General features: G+C 41.3%; 1 protein-coding gene across 2 annotated transcripts in view; it reads right to left on the reverse strand.

The window, feature by feature from the left end:
• The window catches only part of SLC9A7 (solute carrier family 9 member A7), a 127,566-nt gene that overhangs the window by 60,266 nt on the left and 39,460 nt on the right, over positions 1-27,840 (reverse strand). For both annotated transcript variants that reach the window (XM_010968061.3, XM_045505129.2), the window contains exons 2-3: positions 7,272-7,471; positions 4,969-5,046 (exon numbers count right to left, since the gene is read on the reverse strand). In XM_010968061.3, the coding sequence (XP_010966363.2) occupies positions 4,969-5,046; positions 7,272-7,471 (278 nt within the window). The remainder of the gene's footprint in view (positions 1-4,968; positions 5,047-7,271; positions 7,472-27,840) is intronic.

Raw genomic sequence — 27,840 nt, forward strand, 5'->3', positions numbered from 1 at the left:
GGCGGGCCCCAGCCTGTGAGCTGAGCAACATCAGAGAAAGACAGGACCCAGGAAGAACTCAGCCTGCATCAAGCAGCCACCACGAAGTCTGACTGGACAAAGGGCTGTGGGTGGCCCCCGGCCTGCATTCCAGACGGAGGACCTAAGGCCTTGGCTTCAGCCTTCCCCAATGCCTGCTCCTCTCTGAGACTGTGAAGAAGGTGGCAAGAAATCCCTAGTGCCCCTAAACCACCTGCTCAGAAGCGAATCCTTCAAGAGATTTCCACACCGACCATCACAAATAAAGAAACTGCTTGGACATATTACGAACATATTATGTTTGCCTCCTAAAACCGTTGTCCCCGGTCTTTTTTTTTTAATGCTAATGCATTTATCTTCCGATGTTTTGAAAAAAATCGATTTCAAAAAAATCAACAACTGTGCGCCTCCTTGCCTTGAAAAGCTCCATCAAGTGCTTAAACCAGGGCAGGCTAGGAGCGGATCAAGGGCAAGACATGAGACCAATGAAACCCATGCCAAGTAGCCAGGAGCGAAACTGGAACCCTGGATGCGCTTGCCCTGGCCACTCAACTTTCTTCTGGGTAACCATTCCTGTGGTTGGTTTGAATATATTAAGTAAATTAATATTCATGATATATTAGCCAAAGCAAAATAATTAGAAACGTAAATCCACCACAAAAATGCATTCATGATCTATTCTCAAATCACACACACACATGCACATAAATTACCCATCCCCATTCCTATCTGCTGATATGAACTGGAGTTCTCCTGTACCTTGAAAAGGTAGAACATGCCGCTTACACGTGTATTTATTACACCTAATACTTAACTATATACTTCATAGCTTACAAAGTACTTTCACATATATATTAGCCCATCCAATTCTCACCAACAACCTCATCATGAAGGTGTTCTTTGGACCCTTTTATATGAGAGACATCTAAGGCTCAAAAGTGTGATGTGAGCTGCCCGAAATCACATGTCTGGCAAGCTGCAGCACAGGAACTGGAAAGCAGGTCTTCTGACCCCAGGGCACTGCATTCTCACTGCACAAGATACCCTTCTTGATTCCCACCACATCCCTTTAGGGAAGAAGGACAGGAGGTGTCTAGTGGAATCCTCCATCTTTTGTCCTTTTCCTATTTGGTCATAACAGTTCACAGTCATGTGTGGGTCACATGGCCATGACTGGTTCAGCCTCTCACTTACTTTTCCCTTCTCTTACAGAATGGCAAAAAGAGGCAAAAGGAGATGACACAGCCTGGCAAAAAGCCTTCAAGAATACAAGCCTAAATCATAGCAGGATGAGAAGGTTTGCTTTCAGTGAAAATCCACCGAGCAGCCCGATTCTTAGTTGTGCCATTCTAAGCCTTACATTCCTACTCCTTGGGAAACCCATCATCTCCCATGGGTGTGTGTGTGTGTGTGTGTGTGCGCGCGTGCATGTTTGCTTGGGGAAATTCACAAAACATGAAGGCTTCTATAGGTGAATTCGTTCCCTGCCAATGCCCTGGAAGCGAACTGTTAGTTGTCGCACAAAAATCAAAGCTAATTCCAATGGTACTTTTTTCAAGTTAGAAAAAGAAGGTCCAGTGGGGGAGGGTATAGCTGAGTGGCAGAGTGCCTGCCTACCATGCACAAGGTCCTGGGTTCAATTCCTAGTACCTCCATTAATTATTAATTAATTAAATAAAACCTAATTACCTCTCCCATATCCCCCCCCCAAATGTATACAGTGCTGTATGTCAATTATATCTCAATAAAACTGGAAGGAAAAAAATTTTTTTAAGAAATTCTTAAGAAAAGAAGACGACAAAGAAGGTCCATGTCTGAATGACAACTGCATGTACATAGGTCAAAGAGTGTGAGTATATCTGTTTACATCCCAGCAGGTAAATGGTGAAACATTTATTACACGTTCAGCTGGAAACAGATTTAATCAGAGATGGCAACCACAGAAGAACCAACTATTTTGGTGCCATATTAAAAACAAAAGAGACTAAACTAATAGCCAATAATAACCTTAAGGACTAGCATTTCAAAAACAACTTAAATTCGTAACTGGCAAAGCCTGTTATTTGTTTTTCTTCGGAGAAAGTGAATCTGACAAAGGGAAGGCTATGCAAACAGTAAGGTGTTTTTCAGCCATCACAGTGGCTTTCAGGACCAACGATTTGGTTTCATTTTAAAGCAACCCCGACCTTGATTATACATTAAGATTAGTTAGTTAAAATACCAAATTTTTCCTCACCCATTTGATCTGAAGAGCAGTTCCCAAATTCTTCATTTAGAAAAAGAATAATATTATTTATACCCATAAAATCATCTCCTATTTGTTACATGTCAATTGCTGACATATGGATTCGGATTACTTTGGCAACCCCATAAATTAGTCAGAAAAAGGATACTTTTTTTTTTGTACAGAAAACCTAAGTCTGGAGGGAATATAACACAGAGGACCAACCCTAAGCCCTCCAGTCAGACAGACAAGTCATAATCTTGGCTCAGCCCTGTACCCCCTACGTAACCTCACACGTGTCACTTCATCATTGTGAGTTCGGCTTCATTAGCAGTGAAACGCAGGGCATTCTGTACACGTCTGTGAGTGCACAAATGTGTGTTGGGCTGGTGTGCAGCAACACAGCCTCCTGCACCTCAAGCATCCACTGTGGGATAGGGGGACTTCAGTTCCCTCCCTCCCTCGAAGGTGATGCGGTAAGGAGGGGCCATTTGATCTCTGAAGGGGGAGACTGACTTGACCTTGACTTGTAGCCTTGATCCTCCTGTGAAAAGTGGGGGGTTGCTCTTGCTCCTATAGCCTCCAGGTTATGAGCAAAAGAGGCAGTCCCAGCAATTTCTAGGATCTCTCCATTTCCGCCCCCCTACCTGTGATGGTGACCCACCTGGTGGCTAAAGGGTATCCATCTTCAACTCATGATGTAAGTAGTAAGTAGCCACATTACCAAGGGCTAAACTACATCCTCCATCATATGTTACCAGGGACTCTGGGTCATAAATTGATCATTCAATTGCCAGTTAGCTCCTTGTGTCTATTTATAAATGAGTTGGAAACCTGAGAAGAAGGGGTATGAGCTACCCACCACCCTCACATTCCTACAGAGTTTCTGTGATGATTAGAAATAATGTATGTAAAAACAGAAATAAAGGATATGCACAAAGCTCCTAATACATACCAGATCCTTCATAAGTAACTATATTTACGTTGGTTGGAAATAGCTTAAAAACCTGAAAATGGCCGTTGTTTTGACAGAAGAACCAGACTCATGGACAGGCACCCTCTCATAAAATGAGTTGGGACTGTTCCCTCCTCTATGTTCTGAAAGATTTTGTGTAGGACTGGTATTTCTTCCTTAAATGCTAAATAGAATTCACCAGTGAAGTTTTCTGGGCTTGTATAAAGGTTTTTAACTATCAACTCAATTTATTTCATTAACAGAGAGCTGTTCAGGTTTTCCATCTCTTCTCCAGTCACTTTTGGTAATTTGTACTTTTCAAGAAATTTGCCCATTTCACCTGGGTCGTCAAGTTTACTGGCACAAAGTTGTTCATATTATTCTCTTATTGTCCTTTTAATGTATGAAGGGTCTATAGTGATGTCCCCTCTTTCATCCATGATAAAGTAATTTGTTTCTTTCCTTTTTTTTTTTTTTTTTTGCTTCATCGATCTATTCAGAGGTTTACCAACTTGGAAGACATTCTCTGTTTCCTAAGAGTGTTGTTGAGTTTTATTGGCAACCAAGATCTCTCTTCTCTAGGCTCACTGAAAAGGTTTCTTTTAGTCCCCACTCAGAAAGACAGCTAAAACAAGTTCCTCAGCTATTACCTGAAAGAGGCCTTTGTGGAAGCTAAATTTTCACAGAACGTTCCCACAATAGGGGAGGAAGGGAACCACTCATGCTATCTGTAAAGGTATTTGATATTTTGAATAATGAGAGGCTTAGGTCCAACCATGCTACTGAGCACAATGACCCTCTCTCAATAATAAGGATGGATTGTTTTAAACTTTCTATTTTGGAGTATTTATAGATTCACAGAAGTTATAAAAAAAAATAATACAGAGAGGTCCCGTGTACCTTGACACGTTTTTCTCCACTGGTTATATCTTGCATAACTGTAGTACAATATCAAAACCAGGAAACTGTCACAGGCAACCATGTGTGTGCAGACTTCTATGTCATCTGATCACATGTGTAGATTCTTGTAACCACCACTGCAATCAAGATACAGAACTGTTCCACTGCCACGAAGATTTCCCTCATGCTACCCGCTTTATAGGCACACCCACCCCCCTCTCATCCCCACCCTCCTTAACCTCTGGCAAACCACTAATTTGTTCTCCATCCCTATAATTTTGTCATTTCTAGAATGCTATATAAATGAAATCACATAGTATGTGGTCTTTTGAGATTGGATTTTTTTTCCACTCAGCATAATGCCTTTGAGCTCCATCCAGGCTGTTCTGTGTATCAGCAGTCTGTTCCATCTTATTGCTGAGTAGTATCTCATGGTACGGATGTCTGTTAAACCACTCGCCTATTGTAGGACATTTTGCTGGCTTCCAGATTGGGGCTATTACAGATAAAGTTGCTATAAACAATCATGTACAGGTTTTTGTGTAAACAGAAGTTTTTCACTTCTTGGGGCTAAATCCTCAGGAATAAAACTGCTGGGTCATATGGTTAATTTCAAAGTTAGTTTTATAAGAAACTGCGAAAATATTTTCCAGAGTGGCTGTACCATTTCACATCCCCACCAGCAACGCATGAGAGATTCAGATTTTTCAAACAGAAATGAGTCACTGATGGTGAGTCAACTGTAGTCTCTGAGTGGGTGCCTAACACAGTAATAAGCCATGTGGGAGAAGGAAAAAAAACTAGGAAATTATGCAGGTAAATTAACACAGAGATTCCCAAGCTTCAAGAAATACTGGCAAAAATCTCTTACCTTCTTTAAACTGTATCCAGCATGGAAGATAATTGGAGGCAGGAGAATGTTGAAAAAGACCTCTGGATCAAATGTTACCTAAAGGTTTAAAAAGAAAAAAAAAGCCAATTTTTAGTTTAATACCAACCGATGCCATAATATTTGCTTAATATTTTAAGCCACAGACTAAAGTTTGAATATTTAAAACAAGTGACATAAATGGGAAAAGTCACAGACTCATCACAGGAGAGAAGCCACAAGCATGAGCATGTCCTTCTCCACAAAGCACTTCTGCCTTCTGCTCTTGCCATGTTGTTTTTATGTTTTGTTTTGTTTTGTTTGGGTGGTTTTTTTTTTTGGCATGTTGTTTAATATGTATTCAGTGCAACTTTGAGAACTCACAGAAAGCTTCTGGTCAATGTTCTTACACAAGAAATCAAACTCTCTTATTAAACCTTTATAAAGGTTCAACTGCAATAAAAGATGCAGTCATGATCCTTTATTAATGTTCTGGGTCCTCCCCACAGAATGATTTATAGCCATCATTGTAACGAATTTAAGCCTCTTCTGAGTGACCAGTCTTCTGTGATGTGTGATGTGGCCTAGATCAAAGTCTCCACTGATGCCAACGTAAATTCATCAATTCTGAGGGGACTAGAATTACCTGTAGGCAATTAGGGAAATCACTCTGAAACTATTAGACAGCAAAATCTTATCACATCCAGAAAAGAATTAAGCATTCTCTAAGCCTCCTAACCTTTTTAAAGAATTTGTTCACATTGGGAGATTAACTGGCTCTGATTTCAATTAATTACTTTAAATCTCCGTTTGAATGATTAAAAGTAAAGTTAGCATTTTCTCTTTAGAAACTGGAAATGTTGACCGCCCTAATTAAAAGTATGTTTTAATTCAAATTATGTTTTATTCTTTCTTCTTGCTGAAGATAAAAGTAGTCTGAAAAACAGAGAACGGCCCAATGAGAAGGGGCCTTGGACACACACCTCTCCAGTATGAGGACACTAGGGCCCAGGAGAGAGGGACCTGCTGGAAGTCTTGTTTGAATCAGCACAGTTCTCTGACACCCACTTCAAGACTCTCTGCATCAACCAAGCCGCCTCAACATGTCTCTTCTCCCCTCAATTAACAACAATCATCTCAGCCTCATTTGTCCTCCCACCTTTGCTTTGTGTGGCAGAAGTTGAAAAAGAAAGGAATTGAATTAACACTTTTTCTAAAGATAAGAGGGTAAAAGTCAACTTCATCTTCTATTATGAACGAAAAGATGAAAATGGGCTGACGCCTTTCCTTTTTCCCCCGATCCTACTGAGTATGAAGGATGCCAGTGGCCATTTCGAAACAGCCCTCAGTGTGGTATTTATACTGGGTACCTTTCTCAGTCACATTTAATTTCACAAATGTTTACAGAAATCCCATGCGTTCTTATGAAGGGTTGAGCGCAAAGAGCTTGCTAGGACTGCCGTTAGGGACTGAGAGATGGGCGTGTTTAATGCTCCAGGTTGAGAATAATTTTCTTTAAAGATTGTGGTAGATCCCGAGAACAGCAACAATTTAATTCTGGAGCACAGTCTACACTCTTTGACTGCAAGCCTTCAGATATTACAAGGGGCTCCCACAACTTGGATCCCTTACACAGAAGTCTTCCTGCTGATACGCCCAGGTCTATAAGGTAATAGAATATATGTGGATAAATACAGATCTCATGCTTATCCTGGAAATCACCCAAATGAAGAGATATAGAACCCCTTGATTCGTGGAGTATTTTAGCTATCCCCAGCATCAAATGGCAAACAACAGTTGGACTCAAATTCTAAGACAACAAGACATTTTTCCTTGGAAGATTCAGTAAGCATTTGGCATCAATCACCAATGAGAGTGGGAAACCCAATCAATGTTTGTAGACCCATGAAGAACTAAGAACACTTGTGGACACTGAATACACAAGCTAAAAGAAAAATAAGAAACTAATCTTATTTTGAGAAAGACATAATCTCACCCTTGAACCAGGACAAGGATAAGAGACATAGTCAAAGAGATGGGAGGTGGAGAGAGGAGCTGAGTGGGGACGGACAAACCCATTGCATCACCAGTGGTCCACATCAGTCTGACAAAGTTAAAAGGCTCAAGTTCAAATCTGGTTCTTTCTTCTCCCCATCACAGTCCACAAGCTTCCTGGCCAAACTGGGAGCCAGGCATGTTACCGACATTCCAAGAGTTTGAAAGGATTTCCCTCCACAAGGTCGAGACAGAATCGGAAAAATCCAAGACCATGTCAGGACAGCAGCTGGCACACGGTCCGAGCTCACCTTCCTCAGCATGTCATTCTGCTCCACGCTGTTGATCTTGCCGGGGCTGATCTCTCCTTTCAGGGTGTATTCGAAGAACTTCCCGCTGACATTCACTAATAAGGTGCTGAAGGCCCTATCTTCCTGAGTGCAGCTGAGTGACTTGTCATGACCACTGGTGGCAGGGGTGCCGTACCTCAGGATCACCCCAACGATGAGCCCTGAAACAGAGTGGAAGAAAACGTCAGGCCTGTGGGAGGACAGAGAGAGCGTGGAAGTAATGGCACAGACTAAGAAACTCAGAAGGAATCTTAGAGACCAGGCAGAGAGTGTGCATTTCAGGAACAACTACACAGTCCTTCAGAGGGGTTAAGCTTCTATCTATTCCAGGGTGAGTCCTGCAGCCCCCAGGAGGACGAGGTAGGACCGTACCTTTCACAGTTAGGATGGGACTCTAAGTAATTTTAACCACTGATCATGTCTCATTTCTCAGGCTTTTGGCGGAGGAGGATGGAGTGATCAGAGTGAGACAGGAGGGAACGGGGAAGGGCACAACCACTGACGGAATGACAGCAACTGAGGACAGGACAAACTGATTAGAACCAAGATGGCGGAAGATTTGACTTCCAGTAGACCTTGAACCCCATGGGGCACCCACAGGTGTCATGACAGCTCCAAGGCTGACCATAAAAGGTCCCAAAGTGGGCGGGGCCCAATTCCTGGGAATCCCCGCCCCTTCCCCAACATAGTTGGAATAATCATCCTACTCTTAAGCACATGAAATTACCAAGCCCATAAAAACTAACAATTCCACACACCCTCATGGTGGCTCTCTCTCTTGTCTTCTGAGACGGCCCACACTCTGTCTATGGAATGTGTATCTCTCTAAATAAACTTGCTTTTACTTTACTATGCCTCGCTCTTGAATTCTTTCCTGAGTGAAGCACGAACTTGCTCTCTAGCAACAAGAGGCCAAGTTTTTTTCTGCCCAGCACAGCACACGGCAGAACTGCTGAGCTCTTCGATTTGCACCAGCAGCTTCCCTCGGGCCAGTCCTGCCACCATCCACCAGCGATGGCAAGGCCATGGGGATTTCTAGTTGCTACAGATGCAACTTGTTTTGCCGCACACCAGGGGAAGGGAAAAAAGAAAAAGAAAAAAGAAATGCCTTTGCTTAGGTCATTTCAAGTACTGGGTATCATGGAGAAAAATAATTATATCCCCTAGGGAGCTAAATACCACAGTGCAAATTTTCACAGTCATGATTCAAGGACTGTAGAGCTGGCTGCTGGGGGACTGTGGCATTGATACAGCTAGCATCATCAGCTGCAAGTCTTAACATTTCATTCCATTCTTAGTAGTGTTTTCCCTTTAGGAAAAAAAAAACAGCAAAACGATGTGTAAGCTTTCAATTCCATGAGTGAGGAGGGAGGGTCGCTCCCCTGGTCCTGGACGTGAGTCACACGTGCCCAAGTAAAAGTGAGTGAAATGTAAAAAAAAAAAACCAAAAAACAAAAAACACATAAATAACCACCAGACTCTACAATTCTCTCTTAGGGGGAAAATTTCAGACTTCTTTGTTCGGTTCTTTGTTAGCAGTACTGAAAGACAGAATGGTAAAATGCTCGCCCCTCCCATTTTGCCATTAATGGAGAAAGTTATATGAGTAAAAGAACAATGTTTGCGGTAGTCTATGTATAACGTTCTACAATATCACCAAGACATATGAGAACTAACAAGACATTGTTGAAGAACAAATAATATATAAAATCCTTCTAGCTTTTATATATTATTTTTCTAAATACAGTTCTTTAAGCCAAACTTTGTCTATATTGCATTATTATTATTATTATTATCAAAGACTTGTGCTAACATACTTTAAACTATGTTGAGTTTTGTGAAAAAATAAAGTTGTAAAATTTCACTGCAAATTAAAAATGAGGTTCTTAATCATTGCAACTTGAGAGCTTGGTCTCTGCCATCTGGAAGCTATATATGTGGTGTACATTTGGCAGCCAGTCGAATAGACTGGGATTCCGAGCAGTCTGGCTTGGCTGTGCCAACTCTCAGGGAAGTTTGTCATAAGTGGTCCCAGCCCCTAAAGGACCTCTGTCATCTTCACCTTTGTTGCATCTGCCTGTACAACGAAGGCTCTTTATTTTCTCAGACTATTTTGGGGAGTAAATGTTCCACATCTTGTGAAGGCAGCATCCTTTGCACTCTCCTGTGGGGATGCCTCCTGCATCTCATTCTTTGAGTCACTAATGAGATACAGCTCATCAATGGCCAGACAATGGGTCCTTTAAATTGGAGAAACTTCCAAATTGGTACATTTTCAGAGAGCTCTCATTATTAACAGCTGTTTTATTGGTACTTATGAAAAAATCAAATTAGGAGGTGAATAAAATACATATATATTATATATATGTATATGCCAACCTAATGAAACAGAAAAGAAGGGGGCAGGGCACAGCCATTCGAAGAATGACACAGCAATTAACACCAAAATGGTGGAAGATTCAACCCCCAGTAGGCCTTGAGGCTCAAGATGGTGGGAGCTTTGACTTCTAGTAGACCTTGAGCTTCATTATACGCTCATTGTAATATTAACATGGTAAGTGACACTCCCACAGGGACCATGACAGCTTCGAGGCTGACCATAAAAGGTCAAAGAGTGGGCAGTGGCCCAATTCCTGGGAACCCTGGTCCCTTCCCCAGGGTAGTTAGACTGGTCCTTCCACTCGTTAAGATATGAAGCTACCGAGCCCATAAAAACTGGCAACACCACGCCTCGTGGCCGCCTCTCTTGCTCCCTCCTCTTCAGGGATGGCCCGCACTCTGTCTATGGAATATGTACCTCCTTTTACTTTAACCTGAGCACTCAACCCCCACACCTCGTGGCCTTTCTCTCTCCTTCTGAAACAGCCTACACGCTATGCAGTATGTATCTCTCTAAATAAATCTACCTTTACTCAACTGTGGCTCGCTCTTGAATTTGTTCCTGTGTGAAGCCAAGGACCCACACTTGGCGGGGCTCCTCCCAGGGACTCAGTCGAGATCTGGGACATGGCCCTCCTCACGCTCCACATTTATTTCTCCTGTATTACTAAGAACTCCCTTAGTTTAAAACAAACAAAAAAACATGGTTTCGGAAGCCTTATTTGTGGTCTCAACTTCCCTTCAATGGGTCTTACAGATGCTAATGATCACTAGATTAATTGTTAATTAGGTTGATTAACAAAAATAAGAAGAAGCTGAGAGAAAGTCTAGATTTCTTTCCAGCAAGGTAGAAATTTTAAAGGGACTCATCCCAAAAGGGTCAAAATCTTAAGATGGTTGTTAAGAAATGGGACAAATAAAAACAGACGTTAATGAGATTAAAGCAAAAGGTTTTGACACAACACTACCTAAGGCTGGATGGGCCAAAGGGACCCCCAATTGGTACCCAACATTAAAGGGACCCAAACAAGCCCGCTCTATTTACCCCAGTTAAATATATATACATCTGTTTTACCTAATTGTAATCCAATTTTTACCCAATGGGTCACCAGGCTTCTGACAAAATTAATAATGGCTAAACATCTTGAGGCAATCCATCATACATTTAACTCCACATAAAATAACTGTAATAATTCAACACTAGATATGGGTAAAAGCAACAAGGGAAAACATTTCCTGAATCATAATAGATCAGGAAGATACAATAGTAAGATCCAGAGAATTTTAGGTTATCAACAGGGCTTAACCTAAAATTAGCACACTGAGTGGCCTGTCAACACAATCCTTGTCTGATCCATGAATGAGCCTTCCTAGCACCGAGGGACAAATTGGTCATGGAATGCCTCCCAAGCCTTGGTCTAATTTGTGACCAAGAGGAGGCGCTATGGACCAAAGAAAATGTTGCCTGCCTTTCCAGTAAACGGAACATTGCAGGCCATCAGCTGCCAAAGTAGCCGCACACATCCCCAAGGTGCGCTATTGGGAAAATTCAGATGGAGAAAAACAGAGTCTGCATCTAGAGAGTCGTACATCAAAGGAATAATTTCAAATAGCCCGGACTCTCCTATCTTCACAAACGTAGAAAAGCACCAAATTCCTTAACTTGAGAGGTCTGGTTTCTGTGATTAGCAGTAATCTTCTGATGTTTGACTACATGACTGGGTTTTTTTCCCCAGCAAAAACTCCTATAAATCCAGGGTCCTCTCTTACCTCTTTGGAACAATTTCTCAGAGCTGAGAGACCATCTCCTGGGCTGGACAGTCCTCAGTAAGGTCCCCGAATAAAACATAACTTACAGCTTTTAGGTTATGCCTTTTTTCTTCAGTCGACAATGTCTTCATCAGGAAACCAAAATAAGTCATTTACAGAAAGCTATCCTTCTCCCAAATCAATATCTGTTTCACAGAACTCACTGTTTCTTTACTGAACTAGCCACATTATTAGCAGAGCTAACTAATAATACAGCAGAGTCCTCACAATGACTGCTAGTCTAACAAAAGAGGCGGTGTGAGATTGTGATTTATAATAAAAAAAAATAAGTATTTGGTCTTCATCACAGTTTCCCGGTACACAGCTTCTAAAACCCTCGGAATCTCAGAAGTGATGTGTCCTTTTGTACGCTAATGAGATGACTGATGGCTGGGGCTCCTCGATTAGCCTCAGAATGGGGGCTGGTTGCCAGGGGAACCAACCCTGTGATTAAGAGAGTTGGAACTTTAATTCCACCCCACCTCCTGACCTCCGGGCAGGGAAGAGGAGCTGGGGGTTGAGTTAATCACGAGTGGCTAATGATTTAATTAATTGCACCTATGTAACGATACCTCTCTAAAAATCCCCAAAGTACACAGGTTCAGAGAGCTTCTGGGTTGTCGAACACATGGAGGGCCGGGGAGCCTACCTTACCCGAAGGGGGCATGGAAGCTCCCACACAACTTGTCTTATGCATCTCTTCCATCTGGCTGTTCCTGAGTTATATCCTTTTATAATCAACCAGTAATATAGTAAGTAAATGGATTTCCTGAGTTCTTTGAGGTCTTCTAGCAAGTGATCCAACCCAAGGAGAGGAACATGGGAGCCTCTGATTTATAGCCAGTTGGTCAGAAGTTCGGGTGACAACCTGGACTTGTGACTGACCATTGAAATGAGAGGGGCAGGGGTCTTGTGAGGCCCGTGGGATCTGACGCTGTTTCCAGGTAGATAGTGTCACAATTGAGCTAAATTGTGTGATACCCAGCGGTATCTCCTAGAGAGCTGGAGAATTGCTTGGTGTGAGAAAACTCCCACATGTGGCCACAGAAGTGTCTAGCAGAGAGCAGAAGGGAAACAGATTTGTTCCTTGCAGGAGGTTTATGTTTGCAGACAAATTCCTCAACTACAGGAAATGCCCTCACACTTTCTCTCAGTAATCATCACCATCATTCCTAGAAGAGTTATTAGATGATGAATATTGTTTTTATAAACTTAAAAAATCTTTCCCTCCCTACCTGGGTCCAACGTGCCCACATTAAAGATGTTATGGAGACAGCGAAGGTGATGGTGCTGCCCCCTTGTGTTAAAATATGACAACAAAAAGCACCACAGCAAAGACAAAGGTTAAAACCGTCCCGAAACTTTTGATCAAAAATGTACTACTCAGCCATAAAAACCGACAACATAACGCCATTTGCAGCAACATGGATGCTCCTGGAGAATGTCATTCGAAGTGAAGTAAGCCAGAAAGAGAAAGAAAAATACCATATGAGATCACTCATATGTGGAATTAAAAAAAAACATAAATACTAAACAGAAACAGACTCATAGACATAGAATACAAACTTGCGGTTGCCAAGGGAGCGGGGGGTGGGAAGGGACAGACCGGGATTTCAAAACCTGTAGATACTGACAGGCATATATAGAATAGATAAACAAGATTATACTGTATAACACAGGGAAATACATACAAGGTCTTGTGGTAGCTCATAGCGAAAAAGAATGTGACAATGAATACATATATGTTCATGTATAACTGAAAAATTGTGCTCTACACTGGAATTTGACACAACATTGTAAACTAACTATAACTCAATAAAATAAAATGTACCAAGTAACAAGATATGCTGCTAATTCAAGGTAGAGTTTGAGTAGCTTCTCAAACATTTAGATTTATGTTTATAACCATCATAGTCCATGGCACAAAGAACAGAGTCATTGCTATACGAAGTGCACATGTGGCGTCTTCCACTTCAAGGAAGAATAAGAAATTAGGACTGTAGAAGGGGTATTTTAGTGAAAATATAATAAAGACTTGGAAAAAACACGAATGGCATATTTTCATCTTTTAGATATGGAAGCCATCCTTGGACAGGATAAAATCTGCAACTATAAAAATGTCATAACCCCCAAGGAATTAGAATGTGACATCAGATTTTTTTTTCAAAGCTCAGAAAGTTCAGTACTCACAAAAAAAAAATGATGGAGAGCGACAGAGGCATTAATGGTTTTACTGGATCAACAGCACAGCGTTCCAGACGACAAAGAGCAATAACCGACAATGCACGTGGGCCAGAAACACAGCACGGAAGACGTCAGCTGGTGAAAACAGACTCACTGATTTCATAGGTATATGACTAATGCCAGGAAAACTTTAATTCTCAACTTTTACAGAAAGCAAACATGAAGGAAATTCCTTTGGTATCTGATGTGGCTTAAAGCAACATGAGGAACTCCAAAGGTGCAAAAATTCAAAACTTTTTCAGGAAAAAAATTTCAAGACTTTCAACTTGTATGAAAAAAAAAAACTCCTGTGTTTGCATATTGTGCTGATGGTATACAACTGCAAACATTTCTAATGTTTAAAAAAGACATGACTCTCCCCCACCAAACCTCCTATATACAGTTTATGCATGTGCCCATCCCAAAATTGGTGGTATCAGGAAGGAATTTAATGATGGACAAAGCGTGGCTCAAAAATTCTATAAGGCCATTAAAGAAACTAGCCCCCATGAGTCTGGTGCCAGTTTCCATGAGATTGTTGGGAGGACTGTTGAACAAATCGACACTCAGCTGTAATTCTAGACAGCCATCCACCTGCTGCAATAGTTCAATGTCTCTATTTATAAGCCTTTGTTAAGGAGTTGGGGAGCAGGAGCCTTGATGTACTGTTCTCTAATGGGACTTCACCTTCCTTTATGGGAGCTACTGGGAGCTCAGTTGGGGCACTACTCTGAGGATATTTACAGCACTGTAGGAGTTGTTCTGAGTTCGAAAGCTTCGTCTGAAATTCAGAGAAAAGAAAGCGTCCCATTCCACATCCAGCCACACAGAGTGTCTGAGGATAGTGATAACTATTTCTAATTGAGTGAACAAAGAGAGAGCAGGGGCAATGACTTTTCAGGTTTGGGGGTCATGTAAGGGACTCCGGTTTTGAGAAGGTGTTACAGCCTTTCCAATATCCTTGTCTACTTGTTCTATTACATATTATGCAGCTGTGCCACTCACCAGTATAGTTTCAAGGAGAATTCATTGAAAATATGATTGTCACTTGAACACGGACTGAAATACTCACTTTTAAAAACCAATTTTATTGAGGTGTAATTGACATACCATAAAATTTGCCCCAAATTTTAAGTGTACAATTCCATGATTTTGAGTATATTCATAGAGTTGTGCAACTACCACAATCTAAGTTTGGAACATTTCCTTTTGCAGTCACTCTCTGTTTCCCACTCCCAGCCCCAGGCAACTACTGATCTATTTTTCTGTCTCTACAGATTTGCCTTTTCAAGACATTTCATACAAATGGAATCATACAATATGTAGTCTTTCATGCCATTATGTTTTCAAGGTTCACCCATGTGCCAAGAAGCTATCAGTACTTCATCACTTTTTACTGCTGAACAGTATTCCACTGTATGGATATACCGTATTTTGTTTATCTATTCACCAGTTGAGCATTTGCGTTGGTTCCACTTTTTTGCTATTATAAATAATGCTGCTGTGAGCATTTGCATCCAAGTCTGTGTGGACATATGTTTTCATTTCTGTAGGGTAGAGACCTAGGAGTGGAGCTGCTGTATCACATGGTAAATCCATGTTTACTATTTTAAGAAACTGCCAAACTGTTTTCCAACCGTTTTAGGAAACTGTATACCATTTTATTCGGTTTTTATCCCCGTCAGCAAAGTATGAGAGTTACAGCTTGTTTATATGCTCCGCAACACTTGTTTTTGTCTTTTGATTTTATCTACTTTAGAGACTGTTTAGTGATATCTCACTGTGGTTTTAATTTGCATTTCCCTAATGCCTAATGAGGTCAAGTATATTTTAATGTGCTTACGGGCCACTTGTATATCTTCTTTGGTGAAATGTCCATTGATTCAAATCCTTTGCCATGTTTAAACCTGACTGTCTTAGTGAACTGTAAAAGATCTTGATGTATTCTGATACAAGTTCTTTATTAATATATGATTTGAAAATATTTTCTCCCAGTCTGTGGCTTGTTTTTACTTCTCTGTCTTTTTTTTTAAACTTTCTTGATGCTGTCTTCTTAAATTTTTTTTTTTATCTTTTTAAGTAAAATGGACTTTTTCCCTTGGGTGTACAGTTCCATGAATTTTTACATTTGATTTTTTATTGAGGTAACATTGGTTTATAACATGTAAGTTTCAGGTGTACAACGTTATATTTCTACTTCTGTATACACGACAGCATAGATTCATGTAAGCACCACCCCCATCAGGATATCACACAGTTCTGTCACTCCCAAGAAAACTCCCTTGTACTATATCCCTTGAGAGTTACAGCTTCACCCTATCTGTAACGCCAGCAGTCACTGATTTGTTTCCCATAACAAGAGTTTTGTGTGTGACCATATAGTATGGGACCTTTTGAGACTGGCTTCTCTCAGCCTAGCACCTTTGAGATTCACCCAAGTAGTGTGGGAGTTAACACTTCATTCCTTTTCACTGTTGAGTAGCATCCTATTGCATGAATATACTAGTTTGTTTATCCATTCACTTGTTGAGGGACATTTGGCTTGTTTTCAGCTTTTGGCTCTCACAAATAAGGCCGTTATGAACATCCATGAGGAGGGTTTTATGCGAACATGTTTTCATTTCTCTAGGGCAAATACCCAGAATGGGACTGCTCAGTCATTGGGCAAGTTTATGTTCAATTTTATAAGAACCGGCCAAGCATTTCCCAGTTACTAGAACCATTTTTGCAACAATCCCCCCACCCCCAAGCAATGTATAAGAGTTCTAGTTGCTCTGATTCTGATAACTCTTGACAATACAACAGAAAATGTGTGAATCACCTATCAGCTGGCCTGGGAGTGATGCTGCTCTGATAAAGACTGACTTTAATTAAAGAAAGAAACTGAGTCTGTAGCTCTTCAAGACAAAAGTTCTGTCTTGTTTCCATCAGTATATGAGACACTAAAATAGTGAAAATCAGGGCCCATCAGCCAAGAGTTCAACCTCCAATCCAACACCCCTCTTCTTCAACAGCTGAAATTCCAAAGATTTAATCAAACCCAACATGGAACAAATTTATATGATTTAAACACACCATCAATTCTAAGTGTTTCCCCAAATATGGAATGTCATCGTTAAGAATAAAAGGAAGAAAATGACTTTAGGTCTTAAATATCTACTTGGAAAACTAGACACGGGAAAGTCACTATATTGTCCCATGAAGTTCTTGGCCGAGACACCAGGAACATCTTCCCATCACTGCTGTGCTGCACAGCATTTCTCTATGGATGACCAGATACCACATGCCTTCTGACAGTCTTTACAAAATGAAGATGCCCATTCTAATATATAATGGAAGAGTGGGAGAGTCTTTCATTGAAAACTAGGAACCAAGGAGGCAGACTTGGGCTCAATGACTGAACTTCTAACTAGAGGAGACCAATATGGTACCCAAGTGTAAGTTGATTTCACTTGCCTCATTCTAGTCAGGGCCTCTGCTGGCTCAACATCTCCAGGGCCTGGAGAGATTATTTCCATCTAATCCAGGACTACAGCCTCAGGAAATCATTGTTCCCACACACCTAAACCATGTTCTCTAAACTCCATCCACCTAGCTCCTTTAGCTCCCAATGGTTTCCAAATTTTGATAGCAGAGAGAGCATCACTAATTCAACCCCTGAAACCCCAAACAACATGGGATGACCACTGAAATTCTTAAACATTTTTTCCTTAAAATGCTTTTAAAATAAAATTTATAGATATGTTTGAGAAGCTGATGGGAGGCCAGCGGATTCTTGGATTAGGTCTAAGGACCTTTCAAATCCTACCATCAGTTTTCTATTTTAGATCAGGTATATGAATATTTATTTGCTTCTGCCTCATACTATGACATTTCCCAAAATCAAGGACAGTGCACCTGTGGCTGAGTCATCACTTGACACATTTTAATTGCTGTTTTGTGTATTTCTCCTTTAATTAAAACACATTAATCAAATTCAAGTCAACTGCCAAAAGACTAGACTACAAATGTTACTACAACAGATTATCACACACTCTCCTGACGTGTTTGCCACTCTTCAAGGGTCCAGGACAAGACTTTCAGCTAAACATCAGCTACACTTTGAAATAAATTAATCAATCTTTCCTCTGAGCCTCTGCCTGGAACTGTCTTCCCACTCTCTGCTCCCTAACGGCCTTCACCGACTCAACTCCTACTCATCCTTCAAGTCACAATGTAGATACCACTTCTTCCAGGCAGGGTAGCACTTCCTGATATCTCAGGACTGGGTTGGATTCTCCACAATCAGGGCCGTTCTCACAGACTTCAACAGGAAAGAGGCTCCCTGGAACTGTTCAGGGCACCGCATACACAACCATATGTGGTGGACCAGCTCATCACGCATTTCCAGAACAGTCTCTGATAATGACTGTGTTCTCAGAACAGTGACTGCACTGCACTGTGACTGCCATTTAAGTGCCCGTCCCTCACCCCCAGGGCTAATTTTCCTGAAGGCAATGCTCAGTGAGGACTCGCCACCCATCCCTGCATCTGACCCACCACAGCCACTCAATAAATGACTCTAGACTATGGAGACATTAGCCAGTAGCCATCTGCTAATAAGGAATTATTCCATTTGAGTTACAGGAAAAGAGTCTTAGTTCTGACCCCTAAGGAAGCAACTACTTCTCTTCAAACTCTTACCTGCCATTAAACCCAAGGATACCCACCTTTAATCAGCCTTTATAATTTGGCTCAAATTAAAGAATAAAATTCAAGTATTTTCATAGGTTAAAAAACTTCCAATGGCTTTATGAGGCATATTACAAAATCTACTTCCTAGATGCCCTGAATTTAAGCAGCATTGAAAAGAAACAAATGCACTAATCAGAGTTATCTTAGAGAGCGATGAAACTGGAACACACAACAACTGGATTTGCTGCTCTAGTTACCCCAACTAAGGGATGCTTGAGTCTTAAACTGAAATAAATGCAAATATATAGATAACACACAAGTGAAAAGGGAGGGTTTTGAGAACACACGGTAAAATGAACAAAGCAGAGCTTGTACGTAATCACCAATTTTAATTTATGATGGTATTTTTTTAATTAAAAAAATCTATATAAGAATTCACCTGAATTCAAAGACTATCAACCAAAATAAAGGATCTGCAATGGACTGACTGTGTCTTCTCAAACTCCGTATGTTGAAGCCCTAACCCCTCAAAGTGACTTTTATTTGGAGATCAGGCTTTTAGGAGGTAAGTAGGGTCAGATGAGGCCATAAGGGTGAGGTCTTAGTCCAACAGAATTAGTGGCCTTATAGGAAAATGAAGAGAGATTTCTCTCTGTGTGCACATGCACAGAGGAAAGGCCATGTGAGCACACAGTGAAAAGGTGGCTTATCCACAAGCTAGGAAGAAAGGCCTCACCAGAACTCAACCCTGCTGGCGCCTGATCTCAGACTTCCAGCGTCCAGGACTGTGAAAAAATCCATTTCTGTGTTTAAGCCACCCAGCCTGTGGTATTTGGTGATGGCAGCCCAACCTGACTAATACACCATCTTTTTGAGGAACTGCAGGTGGCTTCTCTGGACCATCAGCAATATCTCTACAGCCAATTCACATCCCACCTCCCAACTAGGAAACATGTCTTTTACAGATGAGAAGTTAAGATCCCACTGCTGCAACACAAGGTTCCTAAACCCTACTCCAGAGATGCTTCTTGCATTTTTGTTTTTCCTTTTCCCATACCACCATCACAATGAGTTTTCTTAATGTTCCAAAGGAGACTTCCACCATATTGACTTCCTGGCATGAAGTCCCACTTCTGAGAAAGTATTATCCTATGGCACTAACCAAGCAATTACCATACGTCTGTTCTCCCCAATCAAACCTGATAGGGTGAGACCCAAGTTTAATTTTCATTAATGCTTTTAAAACATCATATCCTTGGGAAGATGTTGAAAATATATTGTGTTTAGAAATTTACTCATGGCACACAAAATATACTTTTTTATTTAGCTGATCAATACAACTATGCAAAAAAGGGGGGCAAAGATTTAAGTTCATACATATATCTTAGCAATGTTCTCCTAGGGCAGTCTACCCAGGCAATAGAAATAAAAACAAAAATAAACAAATGGGACCTAATTAAACTTACAAGCTTTTGCACAGCAAAAGAAATCATTAGTAAAACAAAATGACAACCTACAGAATGGGAGAAAACATTTGCTAATGATGTGAGTGACAAATGTTTAATTTCCAGAATATATAAACAGCTCATACAACTTAATAACAAAAACAAACAACCCAACCCAAAAATGGGCAGAAGACCTAAACAAGCAATTCTCCAATGAAGACATATGAATAGCCAATAGGCACATGAAAAAATGCTCAGTATCACTAATTATCAGAGAAATGCAAATCAAAACTACAATGAGGTATCACCTCACACCAGTCAGAATGGACATCATTCAAAAGTTCACAAACAATAAATGCTGAAGACGGTGTGGAGAAAAGGGAACCCTCCTACACTGTTGGTGGGAATGTAGTTTGGTGCAGCCATTATAGAAAACAGTATGGCGATTCCTCTAAAAACTAAAAATAGACTTACCATATGATCCAGCAATCCCACTCCTGGGCATATATCCAGAGGGAACTCTAATTTGAAAAGATACATGCACCCCAATGTTCACAGCAGCACTATTTACAATAGCCAAGACATGGAAGCAACCTAAATTTCCATCAACAGATGACTGGATAAAGAAGCTGTGGTGTATTTATACAATGGAATACTACTCAGTAATAAAAAAGAATAAAATAATGCCATTTGCAGCAACATGGCTGGATCTGGAGACTGTCATTCTAAGTGAAGTAAGCCAGAAAGAGAAAGAAAAATACCATATATCACGCATATGTGGAATCTAAAAAAAAAGAAAAAAGAAAAAGAGAAAAGAGGCCACTAACGAACTCATCTACAAAACAGAAACAGACTCATAGAGATAGTAAACAATCTTATGGTTACCAGGGGAAAGGGGATGGGAAGGGATAAATTTGGGAGTTTGAGATTTGTAAATGTTAACCAGTATATATAAAAATAGATTAAAAATAGATAAAAAAAATTTCTCCTGTCTAGCACAGAGAATTATATTCAATATCTTGTAATAACCCTTAATGAAAAAGAATATGAAAATGAATATATGTATGCATATGCATGACTGGGACGTTATGCTGTACACCAGAAACTGACACATTATAACTGACTATACTTTAATAAATAAAATTAAAAAAAAAGATTTAAGTTCAAATTGATTATTACATATACTAGTAAGATAACTGAAAGAAGACTATAGGACATCCTTTTAAAATTTTTTATTATGAATTAAATCAGATACCTAAAAGTATAGGTATAGGATATATAAGGGATAAAGAATAATATAATTGGGAAGGAATATACAAGGGGGTTCAAAGGTCCTGGTAATTTTCTGTTTCTCATGCTGGACAGTAAATACAGGTATTTCTTCTATTTTTATCTGTATATAAGTTATATATACCATTTCATATATTTACTATATTTCACAAGAATTTGTTAGGACAAGAATGGTCTACCAGTCACTTGCATGGCTATCACTCAGCTTAATCAACAATGCATGACCAAAAGAGCTAGGACTCCTTTGTACCCTTCCCAATCAAGCCGACCACTTCCACCCCACTCCCTGGAAACCGCTAGCCTCAATTTGGTGTTTATTATGCCCTTAGAGCTTAAATTGCAGATATATGTTGTTTAATTTTGCATGTGTTTAAATTATGTATGGTATGAATTATTCTGTAACTTGCTTTTTCCACCCCACAATATGCTTGAAAGCATCATCGTATTGACACGTGGCTCTGGTTCACGTGGCCTCACTGCTGTGTCTATTCAGCATGTGGATATCTTTTCCTTCTGCCTCTCTGTGCCAATTCCACCTTCAGTTCTCTACCTTATCAACTGGGATTATAGTTTCAATTGCTATTTTTAATTTCTTAAAATTCTATTTGGTTCCTTACCAAATACGCCTGACTTTTTGTTTGTGAACAGAATCTGGACTAAAAGTTGAAAATCGTGTTTATAACCCTCAGCTCTGCACCCTGTAGCTGCAGCTCACGTATTCCATCTACTTCCTGGAATGGAGAGGAACACATTATTATAAAAGGCTTGAAGGTCTCCTTCCAGGAGTCCTGGCTAAATAAATTGTGGCCCCCTCACAAAGTGTGGAACATGGTTACCACTCAATAAATGTTAGCTGAAAGAATGAAATAATGAAAATCAAAAACTATAATTTGAGTACAAATAATATGAACCGATTATATACCTATGGAAGAATCAGTTCCCTAAATTATGAAGAGAACGCCTTTTTCCTCTGCAATTTATGCCTGGGTTTTGGCAGGCAACAAAACAGTATCTGGAAAGATTAGAGGTTTGTTATTTTTGTTGCAGTTTCTTGAGTCATGAAATTGGTGTCTGGGCAGTGTCCAAAGTCAACCACCAGAGTCAACATTAAGGACACAACAAGAAACACTTCACACCATATAGCCAACAAAATCCTTTCTGTTCATGAGGGCGGAATGAAATGTAATTACTCACTGGTTTCAGTTCAGTCCAGCTCAAAACGCTATCATCTTTAACACCCTACGTGATAAAATTATTTTCAAACAAAATACAAAGCGGAGAAGCTCTAATGGAAAATCTGTTGTTCATCCTTCTAAGAGTTGGTACCAAACAGATACACTCTGCATTCCAAGAGGGGAGGGCTCTGAGGGGGAGGGTATAGCTCAGTGGTAGAGTGTGTGCTTAGCATGCACGAAATCCTGGGTTCAATCCCTGGTACCTCCATTAAATAAATAAATAAATAAATAAACCTCCCCCCCCACCCCCGCAAAACAAAACAAAACAAAAATCCAATGGTGGGGGTTGAGGGGGCGGCTCAGGAGCTGAGCGCTGAGGAGACGGTGAGCTGGCCAGGACACAGCAGCTGCCCGCAATAGCTCCCCAGCACCCCCCCATACACACCCCTGACTGCCCCATGGAACACTTAATTAACAATGAAGTCAAACTGTAACAAGCACCACAAAACAGAGGCATGACAAAAAGGTGGCATCGTGAGGAACGGAATGAATAATTCTTTCAGATGAAAAAGTAGTTGAGGACAACGTCCCAGAAAAGGTGACTTCTCAGTTGGGCCTTTCAAGATGAGTCAGACTTCTTACTGAGGAAAGAAGAGGGGGTGTGAGCCGTACTGCAGAGAAAGGCCTGAGCATGGGGCGGGAAGGTGAACAGTGATGGAGCAGCAAGGCTGGGGAGGAGGGGAGGGTGGAGGCTGAGTGTCAAGGAGTCAGGAGAGCCCTTTCCTCAAGCTGAGCTCACAAGGGCAGACGTTATCCCACAGGAAACAAGGGCCACAGAGACTTCTGGGCTAAGAAGGGGCAGGATCAGGCCTGACTTTGGGAAGATCCCGTAGCAGCAGCCCAGTGAATTAACTGCCAGAGAGAGAGGCTACAAGGACAAGAACTTCATCAGGCTTTCCTAAAAAAACATCATCCCTCCCAGGGGAAAAAAATCAACATCATTCCTTCAATTAAGAAGATCCTTACTTTAGTCCATATTCCTCTACCTCTTTCTTTTGTTCAGACACGGGTTATAATTTGGGTTCACACAAACAGGACCCAGAATGCTCTGAAAAGTCACTCCCCCAAAACTACAGATTAAAACAGATGTATGAGCTATAGAGACATATGAACCAAATGCATTGTAGGGACATTTTGTGCATCTTAAATCAAACTGAAAAAAAAGAATCAACTGGGGAAATGTGAATTCACTGGATTCTTGGCAAATATTATGAAATTACTGTCATTTTTGAGGGGTGATCATGAATTGTAGCTATATTTTTAAAAGATTCCTTATCTTTTGGAGATGGATACTGAAATGTTTACAATTGAAATTTGGAATTTTATGTCAATGACGTGGGGAGGGGTAGCTGTGTGGGGGGGGTAGAGATAAAATGCGATTGACCATGAGTGGTAATTAACAATGCTGGGTAATGGGTACATGGGGTTTGGTTTTATTACACTTCTGTGCATGTGTGTGTTTTACACACCACCAAGCAATTCTCCAGTTCCAGCTTGGTGTCCTACAACTCAACTCAATTCTGACACTATCTACCTAGAGACAGTATCAGGTCCCACAGGTTGAGGGTTCCATCCCATGAGACTGCCCCCCACCCTTCAGATGCGAATCACAAGTCCAGGTTGTCACTCGCGCTTCTAACCAAATGGCTATAGATCAGGAGTCCCCACAACATCCTCTTTGGGTTTGATTAATTTGCTAGAATGGCTCACAGAACTCAGAGAAACATTTTACTTACAAAATTACTGGTTTATTATAAAAGGATATAACTCAGAAATAGCCTCATGGAAGGGATACTTAGGGCAAGGTATGTGCGAAAGGCTGCAGAGCTTCCATGCCCTGAGCACAACACCCTCTCAGCATCTCCACGTGTTCACCAACCCATCCTTTTGGGTTTTTGTGGAGGCTTCATCACATAAATGTGATTGACTAAATCATTGGCCATTGGTGATTGAACTCAGTCTCCAGCCCCTCTCCCCCTCCCCAGAGGTCGGGTAGAGGGTGTGGGGTGAGACTGAAAGCCCCAACGCTCTAATCACATAGTTGGTTTCCTTGGCAACCAGCCCCCATCCGAAGGTGCTTTCCAAAAGTCACCTCATTAACATGTACTCAGGTGTGGTTGAAAGGGGTTTGTTATGAATATCAAGATGCCGTTTCTAGCTCTTATTACTTGGGAAATTCCAAGCCTTTCAGGAGCTTAGTACCAGAAATAAAGAGACCAAATATATATTTCTCATTATAAATCATAATATCATAATTTTTGTCATACTGTGATTTCTTGTCGACATTTATGTGTCAACATTTTTGAAAATTTCCACAATAAAAAATTTTAAGTCATTCATCCACCATGAAGCTTTACAGCAGTGATTCTAGTAATGACTGTTCCAAGAGAATCTTTTCCCCCGTGCTCGAGAACCTTACATCCAAATTTCTGCTGACATCTCCTTAACATCTATAACTCAGCAGGTCTCACTCCTCCCTATAAACATTGCTTGTCGTCCCATTCCCTGTCCCTGCGAGACCAGACACCTGCAAGTCATCCTCGTCTCCTTCATTCACAAAGCAGTCATCTCGTTCTGCACAGGTTGCAACAATTCTTCTCACATTAACTGGTTTTTTGACAACCTCCCAGCCTCCCTGCACCCATCTCATGCTCCTCGGCAGTTCACCTCAAAACCACTGCAAGGAGAGCAATTCTAAAATCAACATCTCTGCCGAGCTTCGAGTCTTCCAATAGCTCCTCACCATCTCTGGGACAAAAGCCTCCACTCCTGAGCAAAGCACACTCTGTTGATGTCTTTGTGTTTATAAAGTCCTGAAGGTTTTGCTGGTACTATCTTGGTGAATCTAAGTCTCTCAAAGGACACGAAGCCCATTTTAGAGCTAATCGTCTGACTAGTGAGTGGCACAGCCAATTCACATCTGACACCCACGGTCACAGTAAGGGACCTCCTGAGGCGGGGTGGCGAGGCAGTCTTTACTGGAAAGCCAGTATCACTATTTGGCCAGCATCCCCCCAGTTCTGTATTCGTGCCAAGGCCCCATGACTGCCCCCACAAGAGATGGGACACAAGGCTCACATATTAACAGCAGCTGGCTGACTGGATGGGCAAAATGTGGCCACAAAACAGAATTTTTCTCTGTAGGACTAAATAATCTCTTTAAGGCTCAAACTCAAACCCAATCAACTGTCCTCCTCAATATCAGAGTGACAGCCCCCAAGCAAAGGAATCCAGATATTCACCATAAACGGGAGAAATTAAGCCACGAAAAAGGACATACTCTATGGTAAGAGTAACAAACAGGCATATGAGCCACCTTTATTAAAAGTACTCAAAACAGGTTAGCGAAATGCAAGTGTGGAGTGTTTGGAGAATATGCCAGCCAATGGAGAGCAGAGCCCAAGATATCTTTTTCCAGGACCATCAACTACATTGTCTATTTCTTCTTTCCACGTGCCTCTCAGTCACTCAGCCCCAAACTATAGCTTTTGCCTGCAGAGAGATGAAAAATGTCTCCCTGGCCTCAAAGCACTGATACGAAGTAACACTGAACAGAACAGAGTGAAATCTAGGATTGATGACGGGGATCAACTGAATGACAACACACACAACTGGTACCCCTCCAGGTTATACACTTGACAAATATTTATTGAGCAGCTTACTGCAGGCCGGGCCCTGGGAGTACTGCAGTCAACAAGAGTCACGAGAGTCCTGCCCTCATCAGGCTTACATTCTACCAGGGGAAAGAATGTTTTCAAAATAAGAAAATATGGTGAATTGTACACCGTAAGTACTAAAGTAGAAATAAAGGCAGGAAGAAGGCACGTGGTGGTACGGGAGGCCCTGGGTAACAGCGATGCGATAGTACAGAGCAAGGGAAGAGAAAGCTGGAATGAAAAGCAGGGGCGATAAAACATCATGAATACGGCAGGTTATCTGCTCACCTTCTTGCCATTATATACTCTGTCAATGATTTTTTCCCATGTCTTTAAAACCCAAGTGCCCACTTCTTAACTACTTAAACAAAAGACAGTGTTCATCTCAGCATTTGACAAATGTAACCGAGAGCCCACGCCGTGTGTAAGACCGTGTAAAGCACTAAAGGGGAGACACCAGGAGTAGTTCACGATGATTCCTGCCCTCTGAGGGTCCACAATCCAATTCAGGCAAATTGTAGAAAAGAAAAAAAAAAAAAAAGAGAGAGAGCTCAGTGGACAGAGACTCCAGCTCATGGTGCTCAGAAGAATCACAAGGAGGTTGAATATCGCGTGGAAGGGAGGCCACCTCACTGTGTAGTGGGGTGCTGATGGCAGTCGAGTGTAACAGAAAGGAAAGGTCTACTGCAAAATACAGCGTGAAGAGTAAAGTCGATGGACCACGGCGATTAGGAAGATATGAAGGAGGCAAAAGGATGAGAGAAGTAAAAGAAAACACCAAGGCTTTGAGCTTAGGTGGTTGGAAAGATGTGGACAGCATTTACAAGTGAGACCGTCCAGTGGAAAGCTGGTATTAAAAACGGAGGTGTCGACACTGTCATCACATACACTGATTTCAGAGCCTGGCGCGTTCAGGGGGAAATGGCCCATATGATAAGAGCGCTTTACCTCCAAGGAAGAGAATGGGATAACTTTCTGTCCAGTGACAAGGGTGGGCGGGTACTATTTTTCAGTTGTTTTCTCTTGGAACTTTTGAATTTTGTACCATGATATATATTATCTTATCAAAAAAAATTTTAAGGGGTGAGTTTCAGGGTGAGGGTATAGCTCAAAGTGGTAGAGTGCATGCTTAGCATGCAGGAGGTCCTGGGTTCAATCCCCAGGACCTCCCCTGAAAAAATTAAAAATTAAAAAAATTAAAAGGGGTGAGTTTCAGGACTATATTGTAGGAATTACACACAGGACTGAATACAAGGACCTGCAAGGCAGCTATGCAAGAATGCTATCTGAAGCCACAGATCAGAGAGTGAAAGAAAGTTATCAGAACAAGGCCTGGCCCTTGCGTACCTCCACACTTAGGCAAACAGACTGAAAGCAGGGACAGTGAGACAGACAGAGGACTGGCCTGTAGGACAGGAAGAACCTTATTCAAAAATATGACTAAATGCATTGCGAAATGTACCTGGAATAGGGGAGCAGAAGTGAGGGGCCCCGTGGATTTAAAGGTAAGAGAATGAAAGCTTTCCTCAGGGTTAGCCAGCAAAGTTGCCAAATGTTGGACGTGACCGGCAGACTGTGGGAGGAAAGCAGGAGATGAGCTGTTCTTATGCCCCGAAGAGCCTGGGAATCCCCAGACCACAAGGGGCCACACCTGGGATGCACCTGAGATTCATTTGGGGGAAATCCAGTCCATCGTGTGGTAGCCAGTTTGGAAAAACACTGTGGAAAAAAAAAACGAGGAAGAAAAGCAAACCTCCCAAAGTCAGATGGTGAGAGCATCCAGGCAACCACTGGCAGACGGAAAGGACACGGTGCCTGC

The sequence above is a fragment of the Camelus bactrianus genome, chromosome X (genome assembly GCF_048773025.1).
Source record: "Camelus bactrianus isolate YW-2024 breed Bactrian camel chromosome X, ASM4877302v1, whole genome shotgun sequence".
In the NCBI taxonomy this organism is placed as follows: Eukaryota; Metazoa; Chordata; class Mammalia; order Artiodactyla; family Camelidae; genus Camelus; species Camelus bactrianus.